This window comes from Corylus avellana, chromosome ca3 (genome assembly GCF_901000735.1).
Source record: "Corylus avellana chromosome ca3, CavTom2PMs-1.0".
NCBI classification, from domain to species: domain Eukaryota; kingdom Viridiplantae; phylum Streptophyta; class Magnoliopsida; order Fagales; family Betulaceae; genus Corylus; species Corylus avellana.
The window spans coordinates 4165367-4189922 of NC_081543.1; the positions used below are offsets into that span (position 1 = coordinate 4165367).

The 24556-nt window shown below is 35.3% G+C and overlaps 1 protein-coding gene across 1 annotated transcript in view; it reads right to left on the reverse strand.

Moving 5' to 3' along the window:
- The window catches only part of LOC132176378 (serine/threonine-protein kinase ATM), a 65234-nt gene that overhangs the window by 22458 nt on the left and 18220 nt on the right, over positions 1 to 24556 (reverse strand). Inside the window, 28 exon segments of the mRNA XM_059588569.1 lie at positions 611 to 682; positions 2957 to 3178; positions 3263 to 3455; positions 3734 to 3780; positions 3887 to 3985; positions 4087 to 4227; positions 4319 to 4460; positions 5404 to 5531; positions 5669 to 5738; positions 5826 to 5947; positions 7269 to 7454; positions 7719 to 7838; positions 12512 to 12586; positions 12792 to 12855; positions 12940 to 12986; positions 13926 to 14082; positions 14932 to 15059; positions 15871 to 15996; positions 16340 to 16504; positions 16637 to 16708; positions 16833 to 17460; positions 18022 to 18209; positions 18280 to 18369; positions 18465 to 18620; positions 20656 to 20727; positions 21504 to 21552; positions 23987 to 24057; positions 24218 to 24259. Of these exon segments, the coding sequence (XP_059444552.1) occupies positions 611 to 682; positions 2957 to 3178; positions 3263 to 3455; positions 3734 to 3780; positions 3887 to 3985; positions 4087 to 4227; positions 4319 to 4460; positions 5404 to 5531; positions 5669 to 5738; positions 5826 to 5947; positions 7269 to 7454; positions 7719 to 7838; positions 12512 to 12586; positions 12792 to 12855; positions 12940 to 12986; positions 13926 to 14082; positions 14932 to 15059; positions 15871 to 15996; positions 16340 to 16504; positions 16637 to 16708; positions 16833 to 17460; positions 18022 to 18209; positions 18280 to 18369; positions 18465 to 18620; positions 20656 to 20727; positions 21504 to 21552; positions 23987 to 24057; positions 24218 to 24259 (3672 nt within the window).

The following is a 24556-nucleotide window of genomic DNA, read 5'->3' on the forward strand; positions in this document are numbered from 1 at the left end:
TTCCCTGTATTTTTCTGAATTGTTGCTAAGATTCGATTCGCTCTAATACCAAATTAAAATAGTATATCAAGTGTTGGAAGTCCCACATTGCTTGGACATTAAGGAGATGGACCATTTATAAGGTGAGGGGAAACCTCAACTCTTGAGCTAGCTTTTGGGTTGAATTAGGCCCAAGACCCATTTCTAATATCAAGAAACGAGTGAAAAATAAGACTAAAGAAAAGTGTCTGAAAAGAGAGCACACCAGAAATTTAGAGTTCTCGTGCTTATGTATTATTTACACTGGCCACACATAGTACGTGTACATAAATGCCCTCCAGTATTACAATAATAAAAATAACTCTTAACCACCGAAATTCACTCCCCAAAAATAACTTTGAATCATCATTCATGTCGAAATTCCGTTATAAACCAATGAAAAGCAGTGATGCTGAGGAAGCTGATATTGATGCCAGCAATAAATGCAACAGGATACCCTACCACAATAAGACTTCATGCATCAAGACCAAAACAAGAATCTTTCACCCATATTGCCAAAAAAATCTTATAGAATTTTATAAATTTAAAATTGATATTAAAAAGTAGATATAATAAATAGAAGAATGCTTGCCTCAATAAGAGACCTCTCATAAGAATCAAATGACGTTAAAGCTCTTTGACCACTTTCAGTTGAAAGTATTCCCTGGTTGATGGGGTGAAACAAATCATAAAAACATAAGTAATACACTACAGAACCAGAAGATAACTTAACAGGAACTAAGTCAATCTTGCAAAGTAAAACACCTTTACATGAAGTTTCCTTAGTGACTAAATAAGATCATCCACAAGAAAGGCACAAATGCACAGATATCCTTTTTCAAACAAGGATTTGAACATGCAGGTCCTAAAAATAGCTTTCCTACATGTACACTCAACTGACATGAACATAAATAAAGTCTAGAAATGAATGAAAATAACATGTCATTTGCCTCAAATTCCAGGAAATAATGCAATCATTATAATGGCACCCAACATAACTTTAAGGACTACCCAGTAGTAGATTACTTTGCCAATATCTTATATCTTTATATAAAAGCATCTAGCCATCTAGGTAATCATTTCAACTAAGAGCACCAACCCAATCTTTTACATATATACTATCCTCGTATTGTCATTTTTTTTTACAAGTTCACCGGGTTTAAAAAATGTACTTTCTAATTTTTCTCATATCTATTCTAAATTTTCGAACAATAACAATATAACTGAAAAGCCATATCATTTAGACTCAATATAGTTTTTAATCCTAAATTCATATCCTTGACAAGGATTTCATCATTTTTATCAAAAAAACTCCTCTCCTCTACCTTATTCCCATCCTCCTAAGAGCACTAGCAGCAGACTTCCTATAGCACATTCCCTTTCCTATGTTTAGAAAAAATCTAAAAAAAAACCCACAAAAAATCACCCACATCAGAAGCCCTAAATATAACCAACATTAAATGGCATCTACAATGTTTCCCAATGCATTGGGAAACACTGTAGATGCCCAATGCATTATTAAATTATAAAAAACTGATTCTCCCTCCTCTCTCCTTCACATGTCCCAACAATTCTCTCTCCTCTCTCATTGATTGCAATGATAAAAAGAAATAGTATTTAATTCATATAGAGAAAAATAAGGGAATCTATTGTGAAGTGTTTTTGTATAGGGAATCAAAAAGTAATTATATTCCCTAAATTGAGGAAAAATGGTTGGAAGCTGCTGCTAGTGCTCTAAGATCTCTAACACTTTCCATTAACCAAGCCCTAGCTTTCATTTCCCTCAATCAGCATTCATCAATTATTACTCTAGTCAGCATAGGAAGGCTCTCAGTTAAACCTTCCAATGAGTTTTTTTGTTGACAATTTCATTTGGTTTAACTTTTACAATGGAATTCAAAATCTATTCGGTCTAACTTTTACAATGTTTTAAGGGTTAAATACACTTAAACCCCCTAAACTATCAACCATCTTCAAAAAAGACCCATGAACTGACAAGTGTGACACTTAGATACATCAAACTGTCATTTCGTGGCAAAAATGTCACTTTATTAGGGTTCACTTCACTTAGGACTCCTGAACTGCCACGTGTTTTGAGAAGATCCTCAAAATTTTAAAAAATCTCAATTTCAACCCCTCTGAACTTTCAATTTGATGCAATTGACCCCCTTTCGTCAATTTTTGACGTTAAATCCTAACGGAAACCACTATAAAGATCAAATTACCCATCAAATTTTTTAAAATTTTAATTTGAAATTAAGGGTAAATTTGAAATTTTTTAAAAATATAAGGGGTATAAAGGTCATTTTATCACTGTTAACGTCCATAAATTGACGAAAGGGGTACATTGCATCAAATTGAAAGTTCAGGGGGTGAAATTGAGAGTTTTTGAAATTTTGGAAGTCTTCTCAAAACGAGTAGTAGTTCAGGGTCTTAAGTAATGTTTCCCCAAATTATTAAGTAGTAAAAAAAGACAAAATGTTAAAACCCCCCTTTCCATGGGTGGTTTCGGCCACCCAAATGGAAAAGGGGGGAGGGGGGAGGTGGTCGCGAGCCACCCCTTCCTCAATGTTGGGTGGCTGAACCACACTATTGTGTTACCCTTTTTAAGAAAATAGGGGTGTTATAGGAAGAGAGACAGAAAAGTCCACTTTTGCATCCAACCAAACTTACGAGGCTAACAAAGTGGCTTATTTGCCACAAAATGGTAGTTTGATGTATCCAAATGTCACACCTCTCAGTTTGTGGGACGTCTTTTGAAAATGGCTGATAGTTAAAGGAGCTTGTGTATTTAACCCATATTTTTATTATACAAACATTTTACAAGACAAGTATCACGCACATTGAAATCTAAGAAACCACAGCAAAATAAAACTATGTATTTCAGCCTCATAAGCTTCATCAAAGGGCAAAGCCATATGGACCTATATTCACTCACCCGAAGAGCTTGTGAAGTCATATCAACTATTTTAACAGAATCATCCATCAGGTACTTCTTCAGAAGTCTCAAAATTGCAATCAAAAGCTCTTCAGATATGCCGGTAACAATGTAGAAGTTGATTGCTGTAGCACTATCATGATTAATAGGCTGGCAAACATGAATGTGACCAGAGTCTCCAGGCAAATGGAAAACAACACAATGTGGGTCCCCAATACCAACCTGCAGTCACATTCAAAAGTGAAAATGTTGCAGGCCAAATCATATTAAACCTAAATATGAAGTGAAACAATCCAGTAGTGATACCCTAGAAATGAAATCAGACACCAATGCTCTAAAACTATTGGCGTCATCTGAACCGCACATACGGACAAGTGTCCAGACTGCAGACACAATCTCATGGTCACCATGCCAATATCTATTTGCCACAAGATCTTCCGCATTCTTTCCACTCCAACAAGTTTCATCCATGAGTAACTTCTTGTGCAGTGCTTGGAGACTGAAAGGATATACCATGTATATAAAGCATATCAGCACACACTTACAACCCATGTTAGATCACAAGTTTTCAATTAACAAAACTAGAACATTGCAAACTTAACCATTAAAATGGTAAGCGATTTAAAAACAAACCTACTTTCTATTAATTTATTAAAATTTGATGTTTTGCAATTCTAGTCTTTTTGTTTTTACCATTTGATGCAACATCAGTCGATAAGCTCAAATTTGATGAACTTCATTTAAGTACAGACAAGAATGGCAGATAAAAAAAATCACCTCCACAAAAGTAACCTTGGTGGAAGGTAGGAAGATCTCTTCACAAACTGAAAATGGACCCAGTACAAGGGAAAAACATGAAAATGAGATGTGAAGAATATTTAAATTGCTCTAACACTGATGCAAACCTTCTAAAAGTTGAAAACACTCTACCTTTAACAAGTGGTCTCTTGGAGAGTACGCTCGGCACAATTCCTGATGGAATTTTCGTAGTTCATCGAAGATATCTATTTCAGGGAAGGGTTCCAATTCCTGCCATTAAGAAATTGACAATTCATAGCAACATCTCCACCGAATCGAGTTTAAGCCTTAATTTGAAATAAATCTATTTCTAAGGATTCAGAAAAACCTACTCTGATGTAATCATAAAGAGATGGATCAGAATCCATAGTTAGTTGGAGTAACAAAGACAAAACTTGAGAGGATCTAGTGCCAGAATGTTCTCCATTAGCTTCAAATGGAATGCAACAAGCCACCAACTTTGACACCAAAAACTGCAATGATACAAAATCAGAAGAGAGCAGAGAATGTTGAGGGAGAAGGAGCTAAACACATGAGGATTTACGATTAACACATGACACATACCTGAAGCTGCTCGCCCAGAACGCTGATAATTTCTTTGGATGGGTTACTTTTAAAAATCCTCAGCAATGCGGAGATGATACGACAGCATTGCTCTTGTAAAGCATGACAACCAATGAATTGCCCAATCAAGTTGAAAAGATAACTGCACAAATTAAACATTAGACAATCTCAAAGACAAATCATACAACTGCAAAGTCACATAACTCTAAAAAATTAGTCTTGTATAACATGAAAGCTAATCGTCCAATCTGCAATAATACCGCAAAAACTCGCAGCATCAAGCTAAAAATTTAATATCCATCAACTATAAAAATTTGGTGAAGCACCCTAGACCGAGAAACCCCTGCATGCGGAAGAGGATAAAGCAAACCAGCAAACAGCCACCATTAAAAATACATTAAGAATGTCCAGCAAAGGATTATCTTTTTGACCTTTTCTAATCGGTGCAAAGAAGACAAACCCAGAAGAAGGTTGTTCCCACTTTCTCAATATTCTTTTATTTTTTTTTCATAGATAATCAAGCATTTATGAAAAAAGTGCCCCTAAGTACAAAGGTTGTATACACCTACTACCCTTACCCTTCCGGGGGTGATCCTTTTCTAAGGACCCCCCCAAAAATAATAATAATAATAATAATAATAATAATAAAATCATAATAAATAAAAAGAGGCACATTAAATGTAAGATGACACTTGTGAGAAAACAGAATTGTTCTTTAATGAAACTTGGAGAGACAAACTTCTTCAAATAAGGAAAAATACATAAGGGAGAAAGACAAAGTAATTAGAAACAAAAGAAAGAAGAGCATAATGAGGATAACAAAAGAGGCCACGGATATGACTTCCAAACATCTTGATGGCATAGCAATTACAATAACACCTTTAGAAGCCTAAAGATAAAGCTACAAGCCACACAACATCTATGAAGAGTTTTCAAAAGGGAAATTTAAATGTAAGGGGCCTCAAACAACATTTCCTCCCCTCCACCTCCACCACCTTTTAATAGACTAAAATCCATACAAATTAAACAAATGTCTCAGTAATACACACAATGACTAAAACATAAGGATTCTCAATATAACTCACTTTGAAGTGCTTGAAACAGCAGCTCTGTGCCCAAGAATGTTTATAAGCACCTCAACTCCAGCCAACCGATGACATTTATGCCTATGATGAACTGCTGCTGCTATTTTATAGTGCATTTCTACTATAAACTGCATGACCGAAATAGTAGTTCATTTCACAAAATGCAAAGGAAATGTTAACGGCTGAAGAAGAGATCTGGAGTTTGAAAGGGAAATTTGAAAGATCAAGAAACAGAAAAACATATTATATGAAATTTTAACATCACCATGAAGACTCTATCAGGACGAAAAATGTTAATCTTGTCAATAACACAAGCTGCTCTAGGATGGTCCTCCCTGCACAAATCCAGCAAGAAAAACTATGAACATAAACTCCAGAAAGGGACAGATAAATCAAAGAGTGGTGAGATAGAGGAAATGCACATTTCCAAAAAACCATCAACAACTGTTTGAATTGCATGTGCAATTGTATCCCTGGAAAAGAAAGGGACTGGAGGATCTGATGCACAAGAGGCAAGAGACAGAATGTGGCTGACAATAGATACCTACAAATACAAAGAAGCATGAAGAGATATTATGAGTAAAGACTCCTCAAAAAAGTTCACTTAATTCTGACAGAAATACTATGAATCAGACCTAAATGTTAATCAACTTTGCAATAAATTGACTTGATACTTGCATTGGGTCATGCCTTGCAGGCTGACAATTCGATTTTTATTCGGTTTGGATTGCATTGGGTCATGCCTTGCAGGGTGAGGGACTTGTTCGATAGTTGGTGGTCGGGAGGACGATCCCGAAGCGCGGTTGTGTGGAAGATGATCCCTCTGTGTCTTATGTGGTGTATATGGAATGAAAGAAATGCTAGATGTTTTGAAAATTTCACTAGGACTATAGAGGAATTGACCCATTTTTTCTTATTTACTCTTTACTTTTGGACGACCGTTTGGCTATCTCCATTAGTGATTAGTTTTTCTGATTTTCTTTTTCATTTCTCTCCCTCTTAGGCGCTCTCTATTTATACCTCCCGTGTATGTGGGTTGCGCCCCTTTGCGCTTTTGATATATATTACATTTACTTATCAAAAAAAAAAAAAACAGAACAAACCAGGCCATGCATAATGAAACTCACATAGAAAGATGCACTCAGAAATTTGTGTAACACTAAAATTGACTTGATACTTGCACATAGCACTCACTCTAAATAATCACAAGGCTTCCTTCTAGCAATTTCATTATCATTAATTATGTGCAAAGGAACTCAACCCTAGTACACGGGGAATATACAAGAGAACCCTTAATCAGAAGAAACAGAAGAACAAAAATTCAAGAAATCTGCAGAACTTGAAACAAGCAAATTATGATGTGCAGATACCCAAGTATATAAAGTGTTGAACACAATCTTCTGCAACTCTGTCACCGAAGTCTCTACATATTCAAATCACTAAGCCTTCTTCTCGCACCAAAGACACTACAATAAACACAATGGAGCCAACCTCCATACTTCCATAACTGTACCACGCCCAACTCGACCTCCCCAACTGACCAACAAAACAATCACCCATCTAGGCATAACCCACTCTACACCAAACAAATTAAGAATGGAACTCCATAATTCTATTGCCACTTCACAATGAATCAGTAAGTGATCGATAGACTCCCCACTCTTCTTACACATAATTTCTTAGATTGAAAACATTATTCCTTCTAACGTATCAGTAAATTAGATTAGTCGGTCATTAAGTTATCAAAAAAAAAATTAGATTAGTCGGTCATTATTTGAAGAGCCATGTCATCAATCTTAAACTCCCAGATAATCAAAAAACTACAGAAACCAAAAAGAAAAAGGAGATGAAAGGTATGACCAAACCATTTGTTTCTTTATCAGTTTGTCTCGTTCATTCTCAGATATCTCAGCAAGATGCAAAATCGAACTCTGAAGCACAACTGCTCCCTTTTCCCACCCGGATCTCTTACTGCAATGCAATGCCATACAGACAGCAAAGATTGGCACAAATTGATTTTTAACCAGAACTGCCAACGGTTGACAAGCAACCTGTTATCAAATAACCGTCAGATAAAATGACAAATATACAAGACCAAAATGTTTATACGAAAGATACAAGAACCAAAGACAAGCACAATCGACATGCAATATCAGTTCCATGTTCAAAAGGGAAATGTGCACAATACATTCGCCATTACTATTTAACAATGACATGGCAGAAACTCAAAAATATTCAGCAAAAAAAACTTGATATCCAGTTGATGCTAGAGATTTCTGTCCACTCATTACAAAAGAGAGTAGATAAGCCAATACCTTAGAAAGCCAGCTTAGGTTGGAGCTATCTCCATGCAGAACCAGAGCTGGAAAAAGCCAATGGGAACAATATTGCAAGAAATAGCTAGGATCGGCATCTGAGACAAAAAGTTGACGTATCTGCAAAGAACGGTTGGGATGCGGTCAGATGGAACACATATGGATGTATTACCCCAAACCAAGAAAAAAAATTGAATTACCATTAGGCAACATTATATAGGTAACATGGGAATTTCAATATAGGTTGGAGTTGAACTACCAGTAATGCATGCAAATATGTGAACCAAAAATACACAAGCAATAAATATCTACAGCATCAATTTTGTTTGCAATCTTAATATGACACAATAACTCATTAGCGTCCAAATAAAATGTTAATTTAGGCTAACACATTTGTAGATAAAGTCTAAAACTGCATTTTCTTTTTATTACTACACATTATCTCGCATCAAAAGGTATCAGCTCCAAGGAAACCGCCAAAATAACTCAAATAGATTACAATCCAGTAATTATCTAAAAATGGTACCAAAGAATTGAGATAGTAAATTCAATGGAACACCCACAACTCCAAATATTTGACAATATAAATTCCCTCTTTATTTGATGCCTCTTCCTAATGGTTTTGATTGAGAACACCTACACCAAAAGATGGAAGCTATCCATTTAAAAAAAAAAAAAAAAAAAACAATTACATAAGGCTATATTACAATGTGATGGTGGGGTTAGAATGCAACTTTTTTTTTCAATAAGTAATCGAAATATCATTAAAAGTGAAAGGCGCTACCTGGGTACACAGGAAGTAGACAAAAGAAGCACCTAGCTGGTGGGGTCAGAATGTGATTTTTTTTATATATAAAAAAAAAAAGGTAAATGAACTATCATTAAAAGTAAAAGGCGCAACCCAGGTACATAGGAAATATACAAAAGAAACACTTAGCTAGCATGAGGAAAAATAAAATAAAAATCATGAAAGCTGAGCACAAAAGAAGCTAAAAATGCAGCTGTTCAAAAATGAAGAGTATTAAAAATAAGGCCTTAAGCTCCGTAGACGTCCTCTCATGGTCTTGAAACTTCTATCATTATGTTCTTTCCAGAGACACCACAAGAGACAAGAATGCACCATCTTCCACACAACAACACTCTTAAGTGCATCAGTCCACCAACAAGCATACAATCAACAAGTCTTCTAGGCATAACCCAAGAAAACCCGAAACGACTGAAAAATACACTCCATAATGCACAAGCTACCTCACAATAAAGAAGAAGAGGATCCACGGACTCCCATCTCTCTATCACATACAACACCTATCAACCACAACGATATGCCTCTTCCTAAGATTATCCATGATTGATCTTTCCTAGGGCTGCCAACCAAGCAAAAAGGCTACTCTCAAAGGAACCTTGGTCCGCCAAATAAACAAGGACATTGTAAAAGGAACTAACAACGAACCCTTTTTTGGAGGGGATCCAACATAGTTTGTCTTCACCTTCCCTTCTTACTCTAAGTGAGTACAACAAATTGAAAAACGAAGCAAAGACATCCACCTTCCAATCATGAGCTGCTCTAACAAAGCTTACATTCCACTAATTGGTGATGATAGCTTAAAAGTGTCTATTTTCTCTATTAAAATAAGCTTTATCATACTTTATTTTATACCAATTCTTGCATTTTATATTTAATTGTGGAATAATGTTTAATTATTAAATGTGAGCTTAAAATGATATTATAATGCAAGTTATTGGCTTTTGTAGGAAAAAAACACAAAATAAAAAAATAAAAATAAAAATAAAAAATAGAAAAGAAAAGCCAAGCCAAGCAAAATTACCAAATGAAGAAGTCAAGCACGTGGGGCCAATTAAGAAAGAAACGAAGGAAAACCAAATAAGAAAAGAAGAAAAGGCGGTGAAGCTTGACAAATCAGGAAATAAAAAATAAAAAATAAAAAAAGGAAAACCTTCTCCCTAAAGAAATCTACGCCAATTCTTCACTATATATAGAACAACAATTCCCACGATTAAGGGGGAGCCAGAGCGCCCGGGCTGGGAGAAGAGGCCACATGGCAGAAAAGAAAGAGAGAAGAGAGAGACAGAGGGCTTCATGCATAGGATTTATTCCTAATATTCAAGTTCTTTCTTTTTATTTATGTATTGTTAAGTATTTTAATATCATGAGTAGCTAAATCTCTAGCCCTTTAATATTATGAGTAGCTAAATCTCTAGCTAGGGCTAGGGGTGAAGCCTAGTATTTTTATTATGTGTTCTTCATAGATTAATGACTGAATTTTGCGGATGCTTTTGAATTTCATGTGACAAATTTATTTTGACTCATTATGATTTTTGTTTATATCAAATGCTTACTTTGTTTGATTTGTTATGATTCAAAAATATATTGAGTGCTTAATTTATTGTTACATTGTTATTAAAAATCAAATTCTCAACAAATCCATGTTCAATCTATTTTATATTTGATTGATGCTTAATTCTTTTATCTTCCGATTACGAGATTGATTTTCTACCTAGTTGAGTAAAAACTATGTCTCAAGAATACATAATATAATGCTAGGTGGATCCCTAAAACCTTAGTGTTTTTCCCATTAATTTTATCAAATCTCACTTTTCTTAATTTAGTTTAGGTAATTTAATTTTTTATCTTAATAGTTTACTGCTTCATTTATTCTATTTAGTTTAATTGCATTGTTTAATTTTATCTTTATTTCTCAACCACCATTTTTATTGAACTAGATTAGAATTTATTTAGTTAAGATTTAGTTAGTTTTCCTACAATTATACAAGTCTATGTGGGTTCGACCTTGTACTTGCATCCCTATATTTCAAAACAATTTGTGCACTTGCAAGTACATTTAAAATCTCACAACAAGTGCGAGTTCGAATCCACAAGGACTTGTATAATTGTAAGAAAACTAACTAAATCTTAGCTAAATAAATCCTAATCTAGTTCAACAAAAATGGTGGTTGCAAAATAAAGATAAAATTAAACAATGCAATTAAACTAAACAGAATAAATGACGCAGTAAATTATTAAGATAAAAATAACCAATACAAACTAAAAATTAAATTAACTAAACTAAATTAAGAAAAGTGAGATTTGATAAAATTAATGGGAAAAACACTAAGGTTTTGGGGATCCACCTAGCATTATATTACGTATTCTTGATACATATTGTTTTACTCAACTAGGTAGAAAATCAATTCTCCCAATTGGAAGATAAAAGAATTAAGCATCAATCAAATATAAAATAGACTAAACATGGATTTGTTGAGAATTTGATTTTTAATAACAATGTGACAATAAATTAAACACTTAATATATTTTCGAATCATAACAAATCAAGCAAAGTAAGCATTTGATATAAAATAAATAAATAAAATCATAATGAGTCAAAAATAAACATGCCAAATGAAATTGTTCTCAAATTAAAAAGCATCCCCAAAATTCAGTCATTAATCTATGAAGAACAACAACAGTCTCAATTGGAACCACCATAAAGCTCCAAGTGAGCCACTACAGAAGCATCCTTAGCTCAAGCAATACCATATAAAATCTCGAAAAACTTCCATTAGGGCCTTCTCTCCATACCACATATCAATACGTATAAATAGGACTTAAAACATTGAAGGGATGGAGCAAGTCAGGGTTGCACAAAATTGGGCACAAAATTAATGGTTTACAATACATTCTAAAAACTTAACAGTCATGCTTCCCATCAGGCATAATTTTCAATGTATCCACGTCTTTTGCATTAGAAACCATTTGTTTAATGGGTTGACTTATTTGACTTGGCATATCCATTCTCACCCCATTCTATCTATTTGTCTCTTGTTTTGCTAGTCTAAATCTCTACCTCTCCCATTCCTCGTCTTTCCCAAAAGAAAAACCCTAGTCCCAAGCTTTCGGTCAATGCCACTTAAGTAACAAGGTAACTTCTGAACCCCTTCGTTGACTTTCAACTAATCACTTCCTTCATCTCATTTCCTAAGCATGAAGTTTGTTTATGATTTTCAATTCCTAAAATCTTGGGCATGTATGTCACATTTTATCCAAGAATCCCATCGTATGCTAACAGGTTCATCCATTGTGTTGCTGTATGGCAGCATATTATCTGGTTTATTTGCATGCTCCTCACTTTACGTTGATAGATAAAAAGTTTTCAGGGATGCTCATTGATCAGATTGACACCATTGTTTGCCAAGTCATGGATCAAAAACAGAGCAGCAGTGTCCAGCCAGTTTGATTCGATCTGTATGCCACCCTACTTTGTATTGGAAATATTATGTAAACATAACACATAACAGTGAATCGCGGTTTACGCAAAGCTTATAAGATAAAATTGGGAGACAATTTAATATTTCATTCTTGATAGAGCAGACACTTTCTTAGTCTGATTTCTTAATTCATATCTTAAACTGTAGCAACATATTGGCCCCTAAATATTTGGTGATCACAGTGTTTATGACTGCTCCTTTTTCACCATGTTAGGCCGTATGTAACAGAAGTGTCAATTCCAGATGTTCTATTCTTTGGCTTGGTTGGAAAATACAAGCAGCGAAATCATAATATAAAAAATTATAATTTGAAAAGGAAAAAAAAAAAATTGCCACTAAGTCCATGAAGCTCACCAAATTTGTTTAAGCACAACATATGCCAATTATGTTGGCAAGATTCCCTACCTATGTTGGAGAAAAGTAAAATTGACATGTTGAGGGTTGTGCAAATTCACTAAGACAAGTTAAAAGGGTTCTTAGTGAAAGGGGGTGAAAAAAGAGCACATTACCTCCACTAGTGCAACTAAACTTACACCACAAGCAACCCAGTAGAAGATAATCGGTCCCATGAGTTCCTCCAAGTACTGCAAAAGAAAAAAGGAAATTCAAGAATAACAGAGAAGTACTTTAACGTTCAAGTGATTTAACTCATTAAGATGAATGCTCTCAAGAACCTTTTAAACAATAAACAGTCCAACCAGTTTCAAAAAAATTTCGTACTACCACAAGAAAAGCTAATTCTTACACTAAGATAAAGCATCAATTAAAGATGAGAATTATATTCATTACCTTCAACAGAGATGTATACTTGAGCTGTCTGGATAGATTATGAAGTACTGCATACACCAATTTCCTGAAGAAAAAAGACTATTAATATAAGAAACCAAGTGTAACTAAATGATAATGCAGAGCACTAAAATAGAACGTAATTTTGTACCTCTGACAAGGAACAATAGCAGCAACCACACATATCATAAATACAGCCTGCATGAGCCATCAAAAATCAAAAATAAGTACAGAGAGAGATCTATTTTAAAACATGCATGAATTTATAAGCTCAATAACAGGTTTGACATCAATGAGTAACTACTTAGTTCCTGCTGAACGCTGATTTAAGCAAGTTCCAAGTAATGATTTATGCACCAGGCCATGAAAAAGAATCAAATCAGTGAGAAAAAGCCCACTTACACAAAATATTTATATATGAATTTGCATAGAGAAGTTGTCTAACTGTCACTATAAGTCATGCTCACGAATCAAGTGAAATTATTAAGCAGAGATCTCGTAACCTTCATGATTGACACTTTTGAAAACAGGAAGCTAGGCTGTAATAACCCAAATAAGGTGCTAGCCACATATTCACTATTAAGGTAAAAAGATTAGTCAAGTTACAATTGGATCTCTCCATAATCACTAAGAAAGTTTAGTCTCACTTAGTAAGGAACTAATATGAGACTTAGCACTTATGACCCCCTTTATAATGCACCCACTCAATGTGGGCAATCCATCTTCACAATGTGGGGGACTAACCTTCTGAGATGTCACAATTTCCCCTCACAAATCCCTAACGTCCTCGTCAGTCGTCAGGGTCCATGTCATGCAGCGCGTTACCACATGTTTGTAACGCACCCGTCCAATGTGGGCAATCCATCTTCCCAATGTGGGACTAACTTTTTGGGGTGTCACATAGGCTTTCCCATAATGGACATCCTCACTATCATTGCATATTTGTTTTTTCATTTTGCATAAGTAGAATTTTAATTTGGATAGCTTAGTTCACATTCTAGTTATCGTGCATTTGATTTTTCTTTAATTGGACTCTTTGTCCCCTGCCTTGTATACCAAATGTGTTTACAAGAAAAAGGGAAAGCCAGCGATGACTTAGATTTATACATATACATATTGAAAAGAAAGTATATATACCTCCAACTCCACTTTCTCACTGTTCAAAGCAAGATGCATAAGAGTGATAATAACAGTTTCCATTGTGGGGCGAGGCTGAGGACCAGCAGCTAGGACCTCCCTTGCAGTAACAAGTTTTTCTTTTGATGTAAAAACCAATGCAACGCCAACATTGGAACTAGAAGAATATTAATAGATGTTAGTAATCGAAAATCACTTTTTGGTAATCTAAATAACAGTATCTCTTACCAAAATAACACTCATATTCGTGAAAGGATCATAGAAAAGCAATAATAAGGTTAAAATCACATGATAATGGATACAAACCATCACAAGAATAAGGATTCAGCAGTGCAAAATTCTATTTGATTTTGTGCCATCTCTGATGGTTCTACTCCCCAGAGAAAAGGGACAAATCTTTCTTCAGAATAAATCCTACCTATTCTTTTTTATCTCGTAAGTGCATAATGGGTCTTGAACCCATAAAATTATAACCATTTTTTTTGGAAAAATATCATCAACTTATTCATAGAGAAATGCTTAAGAAAATGGTGAAAGTAATAGTTGAATATTTGAATATCAAAATATCAGGAATAGTTGAATATCAGGAATGAATAGTTGATATTCAACTATTCCCTTGACGAGCCAAGCTCGAGTTGAGATTCTTGGCTCGTCACGAGCTCGAGTTCGAGCTCGAGCTCTAGAAAATATTACACGAGCCAAGCTCGAGCAAGTACTACTCGCTCAAGCTCAGCTTGTTAACAGCCCTACTAACATTCCTTGCAGAAGAAAATTTCAGTTCACTAAAATATCAGATCTTTAACAACATTCTAGAGATGGAGACATTACTTCTGTAGACAAAGATTTCCACTTGGTTCAAGAATTCATTAACAATTTTTACCAGTGGGATTGCCTCAAGAAAACAGAAGAAATTAAGAGGGAGATGAAAACGAGTCACATTCTGCTAATATAACCGCCCCACCTCTCCCAGGAATCAACATGATATAGTAAATTTTATAGAACATACCAAATATCGTGGAATAGCTCTTCATGACCCTCCCACGTTTGGAAAAGAACACCAATCCGTCTAGCAAGGAAGAATCTAACTCGATAATCAGGATCTCGGAGCAACAAAAGCAACCCTTCAATCATTGTCTTTAAAAAGACACGCCACAGTGACCATATAATGAAAGAATTGAAAGCAATAACAGAAATCAGTTCATGCAATTATTTGACGAAAAAATAAAAGAAGCAAAATGGTCCCACTTTGCCTAAACATCAAAGTCACGACCAAGTAGAAAATGACCAAAAAGAAAAATACCAACAAACTCCAAAGCAAGAGGGCAAGCAAGGTACCAAAGGTACTCATATCTAACCTTGTAAGACAAATACTAGCATAATTGTCAAATAATGCCTTTGCGCGTTTGATAATATACTTATTACTTATCAAAAAGAAGAAAAAAAAAGTCAAATAATGCAACTTAAACGCTCGTTAATTACATGTTCAACCAAACTCAATTAAAATGAACTCTTCTCAACAGGTCACCTGGAGAGCAAGATAGGGACACATGGTGGACACTAGTAGATACCTTTTGACTGCTTCTTTGCAACTTAAAACGGATTCCAGAATACTAGTCCTACACATGATGCTATTTTAGGTTTTGTTGAGCCAAATGCATCTTCTTTATTTTTCTTTGATTTCTATCTTTTTAGGGCTCTATTTTTAAGCCCCAAAGCTCACGATCTTAAGCTTTATTTGCCTAAATTCAGGAAGAAAAAAAAAATGAAGAAGCTGAGAAGGCCAGGATAGCAAATCTGCATAGTTTCAGGCAAAGATCCAACATTTTTACAATGCTCAAGATTGCTCTATGGCATGTCCATGACAATTCAGTCTGGTAACCATGTCTGTCTTTCATATTTGTCATTTAGGAAAGGAATATCAGTATTTGTGTCAAAATATAATCACCTGACCAATCTGAGGATGAAGTAAAACAAAATTGCATATGCAATCAATCAGCTTAACACGACCAAACCAGTCAAGAAGATCTAAGCCAGCAACTTTGTTCACCAAATCTCCAAGATGTGTCAATCTCTGGAAAACAAATTAATCGGTTACTCAATTGGAGCATAAGATGTACTCTACATTACAGTCACAAAACAAAGGCAATCCAGTAACATCTTATCATGGTGATAAGTCAAAAGTAAAACAAATTAAAGTATTTTATTTGATACATTTTATCCTCTCTCAGCATATTTCATTTATTATCTATTGTACACTTACTCAACTCAACTCAACTAACCCCAATCCCAACTAATTGGGTCAACCAAACAAATATTATTTAGTATTACTACACAATTAAAGTATCAAAATAAATTATCACATTATGTTTTTCATATGACAGAATACAAAATTCAACAAGAAACATCTGAAATACCTGTTCAGAATCCACCTCCTCCATCGATAAGCCTGCATATTTATCCTTTCTGACAGCGTCCAAGGATAATAGAGAAGCTAGCAACCCATGGATAGCAACAAAAATATTAACACAGTTGAGCTTAAGAGTTGCTTGCATTTTAATCATGTCATCAATTAAATTCACCTGCAAAATAAGGCCAGTATAGAAATGTGAATGATCAAAAAAGAATACATAAACCTCAAGCCAAAAGCTGCGTGTCATTATTTATATCTGTAATAGACTCCCAGATGGAATTTAGTGTCAATTATTCTCTACCAAGTCTGTAATCTTTGCAGAAGACGGCCAGTAGGGATGTCGACAGAGATTGTATAGAATTTTTTCACGCACCTGAATTAAAAGATAAAATAAATATACAAATAAAACATAAACGTAAAAATAAATAAATAAATAAAATAGAACCTCTAATACAACAATCCAAAAAATCATAGACAAATTTATGTGTGGAGCATACCTTCCTGTCGGATTCTTTTCCCATGAGTTCAAACAGGGTATCCCATGTAACAGCATGTAAAACTGAGAAAAAACATGAAATAACTGATATCATGCCCAACTTCCACTTCTCTGAAGAAAAGGATATGCCAGTGGCAATTTTCCCACCAACGGTCAAAATATCCACATCTCTTGAACCCTCATTCACATCCAAATCCAAATCCATAATCCTAGTTTTATTGCTATCAGATGGGAAAGAATTTTGTAGAGAAATATCAGATGTAGATAAGTCTTGCAAAATCATCTCAGAATGAAAGTTCCTTGCACATTCAGAATATTCTTTATATAGTTTTGCCAGTGCTTTTAAAAGCTTTTCCATGGATTGGACTACCGAACCATAAAGGAAAACATCCAGATCATTTTGATCTCTCCATTTCATGAATATTGGACAGCAAATGAAACTTCGTAAGGATGCAGCAAGAGAGTTTGTTCCACCAAAAATGGAGTCAGAGCCTAAGCAACCAAGAGATCCGAAATCATTGTGGTTTCCTTGAAAGACACTAAGAGCACAATCCAGCAACTCTAACAAGCAATTGCCCATCTCGGAGAGAAATGGTGAAACTTCTTCACTTTTCCTGACAAAAATTAACCTGTAAGCATACAAAACAGCAAAGAGGAAATAGAAGGGGCCTAAACCAGATACCAATGGTTGCAAAATATCAATGTCTAATGCTAAAATAAAAATGCTCTTCAAATGCACAATTGTACAACATGGCATAGTATAAACGTGTTAAAGCACAAGAAATGCTAAAATCAGTCCATCCAAATATAATATACGTTGCACATTGAAAATAATCACAGTTCAAATACAACTTGTACACGACTAAAAAAGTTTGTAGTCCATGTGAGCACAAGTCCGCTGAGTGATAGTAGAACCATGGATGCAGGAAAAAACACAACAATGAGACAGCTGCTGAGATTTTCAGATATTAAATTACTAAAGTAAGCTTGCAGGTACATCTGGTCCACGCACCACCTTGCAAAGCCTCTTATTGTATTTAATCAACCATTTCACTGGAAATGGTTCTTCAGTAGTTTTAGGATGAGAAGCACAAAACTTGTACATAAATTTTACTTCACCAACAAAAAGGGGAAGATAAACACCAAGTTGGTACAATCAGACTCACAGTAGAGAATACGATGAGACATACCTTGTCAAATATGAGCCATATATGAAGTTTGATAAAAGTGCACATCTAAAGAATATATCTGGTATAGGCCTCTTTTCGATTTCCTTGTCTACGAGAGATGCAAGAATGCCAGTCTCCATTTCCTGCAGTAGCTGATCTCTCAACTGCTGGGGAAGACATACAATCTGATGACTTTGAGAAGGGGAAACCTGAAAATAATCAAATTTGTCAGATAAAATCCAAATAGATGAATTGCTTCTGAACACAATAGTTTAGCACCTCAACACCAGAGTCCTGATCAATTCTCGCAAGAACTTCAACAGAGCACTCAAACAGTTCATGCAGACTATCATGCTCAAGGTCTTCTGTCTACACGCACCATCAAATTTCAGATTCTCAGTGAAAACCAACAAGTATGTATGAGATCCAAAGTTGCATGGTAATCAGGACAAATCAACACATACCTTAACATCATCTACTAGAGCCTCAGTATCATCTACAAAAGAGTAAGACAGCGGAAACCCTTTGTAGCATTGTGTAAAAGGGGCACAACCAGCACAAAGAGCACAAACTGCTGCTGGCAAGAATAACACTATCCGCTCATTTAACATAGAAGACTCCTACATAATATAGAACCAGTTATTAGTACATAATACTACAATATTGAAAAATATAATCAAAGATAAGATTTGACTAACATAATTTATCAATGTTTCAAGTGTGCAAGCTTCAAAAGTGAAGAATACACACCAAAATAGAAGAAAGGAAATATAAAGCATGTTCAGCTAATGACAATGAAAAAAAAACTATGGCCCAGATGCAAAATCAAAATGTAAATCTATTCTAAACTTCATGATAAGTTACACACTCTGAAATGGCACAGAGATCCTTCAAAATTCACGTTAACCATGAGTTATGTGTTATGGATGGGTGGGGATATCCCTTAAAATCCTTGCCCATAGGTTCCCAACAAGAAAAACTTGTAGAACTCCACATGCCATGCGGCCCCATCATACAACTGTTAAAGGGAATTGAGGTAAGAGTTTCACTTAGGCAAATGTGTATTCTTTTTCTTCTTCTTTTTAAATAAGTACATCAGCACTTAATTTTATCCAATTATTTATTGGTTTATAACAGAGTTTAGGAAAGTTGAAACGCATTGACTACTACTTAAGTTTCCAAACAAGAACATGTTGTCAAAACCCTGGCCCTTTGAAAGCAAAGGTGAAATTCACGGTTTTATAAAGCTAAGGGTGGTTAAAATAATTAAGTCATAACCTACAAGTTTCTTTTTTCACGTTGGATAATGTTCGGAAGAGAGGTATTGTTGTGATTAATCGATGTTGTATGTGTGAGGCGGATGGGGAGTCTGTGGATCATCTCTTTCTTCATTGTGGGGTCGCGCGCAAGTTGTGGGATGTTATCTTCTCTCACTTTAACATGAGTTGGGTTATGCCTAGAAGCATCAAGGAGATATTTGATAGTTGGTGGGCGGGCGGTAGAACCAGTAGTGCCGTGGTATGGAAGATGGCTCCCCTTTGTCTTCTATAGTGTCTTTGGAAGGAAAGGAATGCGAGACGCTTCGAGGATTTGTCGAGGAACCTTGAGAACCTTGTTCATTTCTTTTTGTACACACTTTTCACTTGGCCTGCAGGCTGGCTTGCTCCTTTAGTGATCAACTTTCCTGATTTTCTCTTTATGTTCTCTTCTTCTTTCTCCCCTACTTAGTTGCGCTCTTGTATACTTCATGTGTACTTGGGTTGTACCCCTCTGCGCTTTTTAATGCATTATTACTTATCAAAAACAAAGTTTCTTTGGGGTCTCTATGAATTTCATTTTCTTTTTATAAGTCAATTTAGTAGAAAACACAATGATGCAACCCAAGTACACAGGAAGCATGCAAGAAAGAATAACTAGTAAGATCAAAAACAAGGAAAAAGAGCACAAAAATCTGCAAAGTTAGAGGCGTCAAAAAGGGCGTTAACAGAGATCCATTCAAAGAGAGATTTAAGGAAACGCATTTGTAGATCCAAGCTCGTCTTCTCGCAATTCTCAAAACTTTAGGCATTCCTTTCTCTCCTAATGCGCCACATTAAACGAGAGGGAATTACATTCCAAACAATATTAAGATCATTCTGACTAAACCTTCTTTTCCAACATGCCAAGAGCTCCACCACCCACATCGGCATAACCCACTCTACTCTAAACATCCTAATCAACTAAATGATGATGCTTTCATTCATTACCCAAACCAGACCAAGGAAAGTTGCACTGAATCTTCTCCAGGTGCCAAGAAATTTTCAGAGACCCAGACATCCAGTATAGGGAAACCAGCAAGCACAATCAATAAAAGTAACTTTACCGCCTTACTGTAAAGTTTCCCATCCATACATAATGCACATTTCTTCAACACAAGACTCTTTAATACAATCAAGCTTTAGAATTCTAAGTCAGCAGGATTGTTTCCAAGTGGTAAACTAAACTAAAATAATTAAAATTCCAGTCCTTAACTTCACATTCAACAGTAGCACAATAGATTTTAGCATCAATGTCAACATCCATGCTTTGATAAAATCAGGAACAATAAAAGGATAATGAGAACAAATAGAAAACCAAAAAGTATTTCATATTCATAAGAATATAAAGCAAACATACCTTCCAGTTAATATGACCCAAAATTGTTCTCAAAAGACCTTTTCTGAGATGTAGAATGTCACGAAGGTCACCCTGCACAAACATGAAGATGGTAGATATGAATGCATAAACATGTTTGTATAAATCCCAAAATCAAACCTCATGACATATAAAAACACATATATCAGCATTACAGTGCATTTTGTTCTCAACTCCTCCAAGGAGGCCTGTACTATGATAAGCCAATACAAAACAGCCCCTGATGTGAGGCAAGCCAAGAAATATATCCAGACACCTGTGAAACTTAATGAAACCCAGTCCCACATGAAGATTGAAGGTTCTGCAACTTAGCCCAAGCTTCACTAAATCAACAAGTACCTCATGTTTAATTCATATCCGACTAGCAAGACCTGCAGCTGATACTTTTTGCATATTGATTTGTCTTTCTCCCACAAAATATTGGAACATGAAAAAGGGATAACAGAGGCAAGGCCCTCCTCTCCTATTTAGATGTGTAGAAGAGAAAGGAGATGAAAGGATAGGGGCTTTCTTCTCTTCCATTTGGGAGTGCAAAAGGAAGACAAGACTTTGCACTTAACCTTTTAATCCCTTTCATAGCAACCTTTCTTCCTTTTTGGGAGGTGATATGTTGGGAAACACAAAATGATATTCACTCTTTTCTGGCAACCAACCCCAAACCCTCCTCTTTCTTCTAGCAAAACCCCCCCTCCAACACAGCAATAATGATATTCACTTAATTAATAAGGACACAGTCATATGTCTCAATAAACACAGTAAAATAAAATAAAAATTAAACATTTGGATTAGGGACGAGAAAAATCCAAATGATGCCAGCTTAAGCCACTTACTTGAGAACCTTTCCTTGAAAAGTAACATGAAATGAAGTACAAAAGAGACCTGAATAAAATTATAAACAAAATTAGATAATTCCACATAATAAAAAAGGTACCAAGTATACATTAGACCTCAAGTTCCATAAGAAAAGGAAAAAGGGGAAGAGTATAATGTATCAACTTGGACATTTCGACCATCTCATTTCTTACCACCACTCTGGCCTTCTTCTAAAAGACATACATATACTTAAAACACCTTTCTCTTTTCAATGAGAAACTGTGAATTTCGGGTCCTGAATGAGCTAAATGAGGGTGCTAAACAAGGTTATATATCATAATAAATATGTAGACTCATGTGTGCAATCATGCATATTATGTTTCCTCGTTAATATTGTTAAAGTAGTAATTAAATTTACCTCTTCCTATCAGCTTAAGCTTTTAGGACAACTAGTAAGTTAACATGGTATTAGAGCCAAAAGTCATGTAAACGAACCTTGACTCCGTCAAATCACCCCCCATTTAAATTAAATATTCCACGTGTTGAGCATCACCTATTAAAAGGGAATTTGAGCCCACACGTAAGGGGGACTGTTAAAGTAATGATTAAATTTACCTATTCCTATCGGCTTAAGCTTTTAGGACAACTGGTAATTTAACAAATATCTACAGGAACTCTGTCAACTCAACAAAGAACAACACTTGATTCTGTAATTCATGTGGGTGAGAGAGAGTTTTGAACTAGGAGAAAATATATTTTGCTCCTCTGTGAAAAGCCCACAAAACTCGGAAGGCCCCTGAAGTTTACTTGGTGACAATCAACCCCCTTGTGGTCAATACCAAAATGAAAAGTCAACATGTTAACTATTCATGACTTTCTAACCAATTAGACATCAAGATGCTACCAACCTATTTTACACTCACACAGCTAATCATCGTCTATATCAATTGATTTTATACTTTTCATTAAATAACATTTTTACTAGTTTTTAATTTCTCGTTCTTTTTCTTTCCCTCTAACTTTCTAAACAAGACAACAATGATCAACTTTTTCTCTGTGTAGCTGACACTAATGCACTCTTTGTAGATGACCATGATTTGCTTCTTCTTCCTCTTCCTCTTCCTCCCTAACCAAGTCCCTTTCAGTTTCAACCTTCAAAAACACAAACTCTGAATCACCCTTCCTCTTCATCTTCTTCTTATCCCCACCCCATTAAACCCAATCAAACTCTAAATCTCCACAAGCTAATGTTAAAGTAATAATTAAGTGATTAAATTTATTTCTTCCTATCAGCTTAAGCTTTTGAAACAAGTGATTATTTAACATGATATCAGAGCCAAAAGTCTTAAGTTCGAACCTTGACTCCGTCATTTACCTCCCATTTCAATTAAATATTCCACGAGTTTGGCCTCACCTATTAAAAGGGAGTTTGCGCCCACACGTGAGGGGGTGTTAAAGTAATGATTAAGTGATTAAATTTATCTCCTCCTATCAGCTTAAGCTTTTAGGACAAGTAGTGATTTAACAGCTAACCAATAAGAAAAGATGCCAGAGATTGACCATGACAATGACGGCAATGGATATACTTATGCTGCCAGAGATTTTTTTTTTTGGATGAATCAAACCTTCCATATATCACATTAGAGCCTCAATGGCCAACGGTCTTAGACTTCCAGATCTCTCAATTCAAAACTCGCAATGCCTGGCTAAGGGCCTCAAAGTTGGAAACTTATCAATCCAAGAGTAAATCTCCAACTAGTCTTTTCATCTGCCTTCCCCCAGCGAATGCATAGAATATTCACTCTACCATTCTTTACAGCATTTTTTTTTTTTGATAAGTAATGAAAGAATTTATTAAAAAAAGCATGAGGCGCCCCTAAGTACACAGGAAGTATACGCAAGATAACTAAAGCTAGCCCACAAAAGAAACCCAACAAACCCACCGAAAACCCTCAAAACCTGAAACCCTAAGAGAATACGCGACACTACATGACGTGAGCCATGCCATTCTTTACGACATTTCCCAAATGGTGCTAGAAACTTTTTTGGAAAAGAATGAAAGGCTACGAAAGAGAATATTATTCATTATGTCAACGGAGGATGAATATTATAATTCCAGAACATAACTGCCAACATCAAAAGGTTGGCTAGTTAACTGCTTTCGCAGAGATGCAATTCTATGAGCTGTGAAGCTATCCTGGTGGACGCTTCACCCCCCTGCCTTTGAACCTTAACACAATCAAGCTAACATTTTGATCTTCCACAAGAATAAAGCACCTTATGGTGGCTGCCACTTGATGGAAAGTTGACATTAAACAAGTGCTTACTGCACATATCGTGTAAATCAAACACGCGACTATCAAGGGACAAATTATAGAAACATCCTCAATAAACCAATGTTTTCTCATGGTTCCTCCAAAAAGACTAATAAAGAAGCAAGCAAATATGGACTAAAGGAATTTCTTTCCACTGAGATGTAATCAAAGGAAAATGCACTTACACTGATGGCATTTGTTTGAATAACCTAAGATCCCATACATCTTGAGGTATAATATATATGTTTATTGGATCCTGGAAGAAGAATATGCGAAATAAAAACGATTTTAGATTGGAAATATGTACACTGATGCAGATGGACTATTACAGAAGCCATCTCCTAATTGCCAAGAAAAAGGACTATTGCAACAAAAGTGAAAGAACACAGTTTAACAGGATATATTCCTGCACTCACATATGAAATTATGTTTCCAAGAAGCACTAAAGCAGCATCTACCTGCATGGAAATATCAAAATGAACATTAAAGTGGGAGCTAGAACAAATGAGTAGAAGAAACTTGTAGCCTATAGTTGTAAAATTTCCCAATAATTAGAGCTTTTAGGCTGTGTTCATTTCATAGTGTGAACCTGCTGGAGAAAGGTTGTCCATGATCATAACTATAATTCAGTAAGGCATACAGAAAACAATCAAACCAAAACTGAGTGAAGATATTATAGAAAGTGCAATAAGAAAAATCAGTTGAAGGAATGCACAAGAATTAGGACCGTCAATAGCTTATATTGACAATACCAC